Source organism: Monomorium pharaonis, chromosome 2 (assembly GCF_013373865.1).
Source record: "Monomorium pharaonis isolate MP-MQ-018 chromosome 2, ASM1337386v2, whole genome shotgun sequence".
Classification (NCBI taxonomy): Eukaryota; Metazoa; Arthropoda; class Insecta; order Hymenoptera; family Formicidae; genus Monomorium; species Monomorium pharaonis.
The window spans coordinates 3221999-3224386 of NC_050468.1; the positions used below are offsets into that span (position 1 = coordinate 3221999).

Below are 2388 nucleotides of genomic sequence, written 5' to 3' on the forward strand. Positions count from 1 at the left end.
GAGAGGGGGAGAGAGAGAGAGAGAGAGAGAGAGAGAGAGAGAGAGAGAGAGAGAGAGAGAGAGAGAGAGAGAGGATGAAGAGAGAAAACATATACCAACGAAAAAGTCTTTATTTTTCAAATGTCGTATTCCTGACTTTATTTTGAGACGATTTTTCCTTTCCTAAAACATATATATACGCGTATTATGTATAGATATTGATTGATTACACCAAGTGCCCCGTTTATATGCCCGCGTCTGACGGTGAGTTGCGCCGCCCTTGTCTACCTTTTATACGTGACTCGTACCTCGACAACTATTTTTTTTAATAATTTAAAAACTAAACTTCAGACAAAATTTTGGGAAAGAAAAAATTGTGTCAGAATTAAATCAGGAATACGACATTTTAATGATAAAAGGATGTTTTGAATCTCTCTGTATATAATAATAAATTTAGTAAAATTCTATTGAATGTTCCGAAAATTGCGGTCTACATTATGTAATTTATTCTTATTATGAATAACTTGAATGGATCTTAATATTCATTTGACGTTGTGTTATTTCGACAGGAAACGCTGGGCGGCTCAATTTCCTACTCGGGATTTGATTATTTTATCAACGAATCCACTTTTAATTTATCCAACGCATTATACCGGCGAAGATGGTCACATTAGCGACACGGAAGATTCAAAACTTGTGCAGGATGCTTCTCCACTTATCACTTTAGAAAACCGAGAGGAACTATAATAAAAAAAGAAATGATAAAAAGAGAAAAAAGTAATCAACGAAATCAACTGTCAACGATTTGTAAATTTAATAATAAGTAAATTTAATAATAAGTAAATTTAATAATAAGTAAAAAGAGAGAGTTCTTCAAACAAAAGTTTTTTAACATAAAATAAGGGAGAGGCGGTATTTTAGGACATCTTGAATAAATAACAATGTTATAACAATTACTTTTTTCACGTTGAATGCATTTTTATTTGGTAAGTAACCGATTGATAATTGCTAAGGTCAATTGATAAAAGGTCAATAAGGTCACATGAGGACTTTTGCGTTGCGAACTGTTAACCTAATCTCTAAAATGTTAATGATATTTGCTTGTTTACTGGATGCTGTAATTATTTTAGCTTGCAAATGTAAATATTTTTATATTAAACTATTGCTCAAAAGGAAACTATACTTGTGTTGTACCCCTCGTTGTATCCCATCGCTGCCACCACTATTGTACCCCTCGTTGTGAGTACGATTTTGGGATCGCTGCCAGAGATCTCGCGAGGAAGGTATTTGATCACTTACACCGTTATTTGTATTAAACACTTTTATTCTTGTATTTGTTTACAGTGAATAGATCGCAACCCCGCAAGGCAGAGTGTCGCGTCTATGAGCGCGTTGTCCACGACCCCGCAAAGCAGGGTGTCGTGGTTGTGTATTTACAATGAGTTATCTCGGCGATACACGACCCCGCAAAGCAGAGTGTCGTGTGTTGTCTTAGTTTGTCTACTTCGGATTGACCCGCTCCTCACTTTCTTTCGCCGGTTTATATATCCGATAATTTGGTAGTTGGATCAAAAGAAGGGGAGGATTGCGTGAGGGCGTAAATCGGTCAGTATTTCAAATTATTGCTTAGACAGCAAGTGCTGTCTAAGAAGCATTGCGCTAATTGTCAAGCGGATTGCGCGAAACCTCGCGCGATGCGCTCGATGCTGACTGCTGCAGCTGACCGACTTATGTCATCGTGCTACTGACACCTTATTTATCGTTATGAGTGTGTCACTCATAACATTCCTCCCCCCTGATAAAAAGAAAATGAGGGTACTGAATTTTCGCTTTTTCGCTTATTTAGTTATATCGCGTCGTCGTATGTCAGATTGTTTACAATTTTCGTTTTTTGACGCTTATAAACTACAATTACAATAATAATTACAATAATTACATTACAAGGTGTCGGATGTACAATCTTTCGCAAAAAAATTTGCTTTTGACTTAAATGGCACGATTTATGCGCAAAATAGAATGTTTAATTGTGTGTTGAATGTTAAAATGTGTGTGCCCTATTATAAAATTTGTTTTTGTCTTCTTCTGAGGTGTCTCCTCGTTTCGGTTTTACCTTCTTTCTTTTTCATTATGCTTCTATGAACGGTTTTAATCTATTTGTGTGTACACGCGTTGACGTCCTGCTCTTTTTTATTGTATAATTTGCGTCTGAGTGTTTCTCAATGATTACGTAGGGTCCTGTCCATTTCGCGTCTAGTTTTTTGGATCTCCCGCGGCGGAGAGTCTCATCATATTCTAATGGAAAATCATCCTTTACGACGTACATCGGATGCTTTATCTTATGCTTGCCTAGCTCGATGGTCGCCTGTATTTTTCCTATTGTGTAGACCTTGTGGCCTGTTATCCCGAGGG

At 36.9% G+C, this 2388-nt stretch overlaps 1 protein-coding gene across 1 annotated transcript in view; it reads left to right on the forward strand.

Moving 5' to 3' along the window:
• LOC105834085 (glycosyltransferase 25 family member) overlaps positions 1 to 1156 on the forward strand; it is a 48327-nt gene extending 47171 nt beyond the window's left edge. The window contains exon 6 of the mRNA XM_036282717.1: positions 549 to 1156. Coding sequence (XP_036138610.1) covers positions 549 to 726 — 178 coding nt within the window. The 3' untranslated portion in view covers positions 727 to 1156. The remainder of the gene's footprint in view (positions 1 to 548) is intronic.
• The last annotated feature ends 1232 nt before the right edge of the window (positions 1157 to 2388 follow it).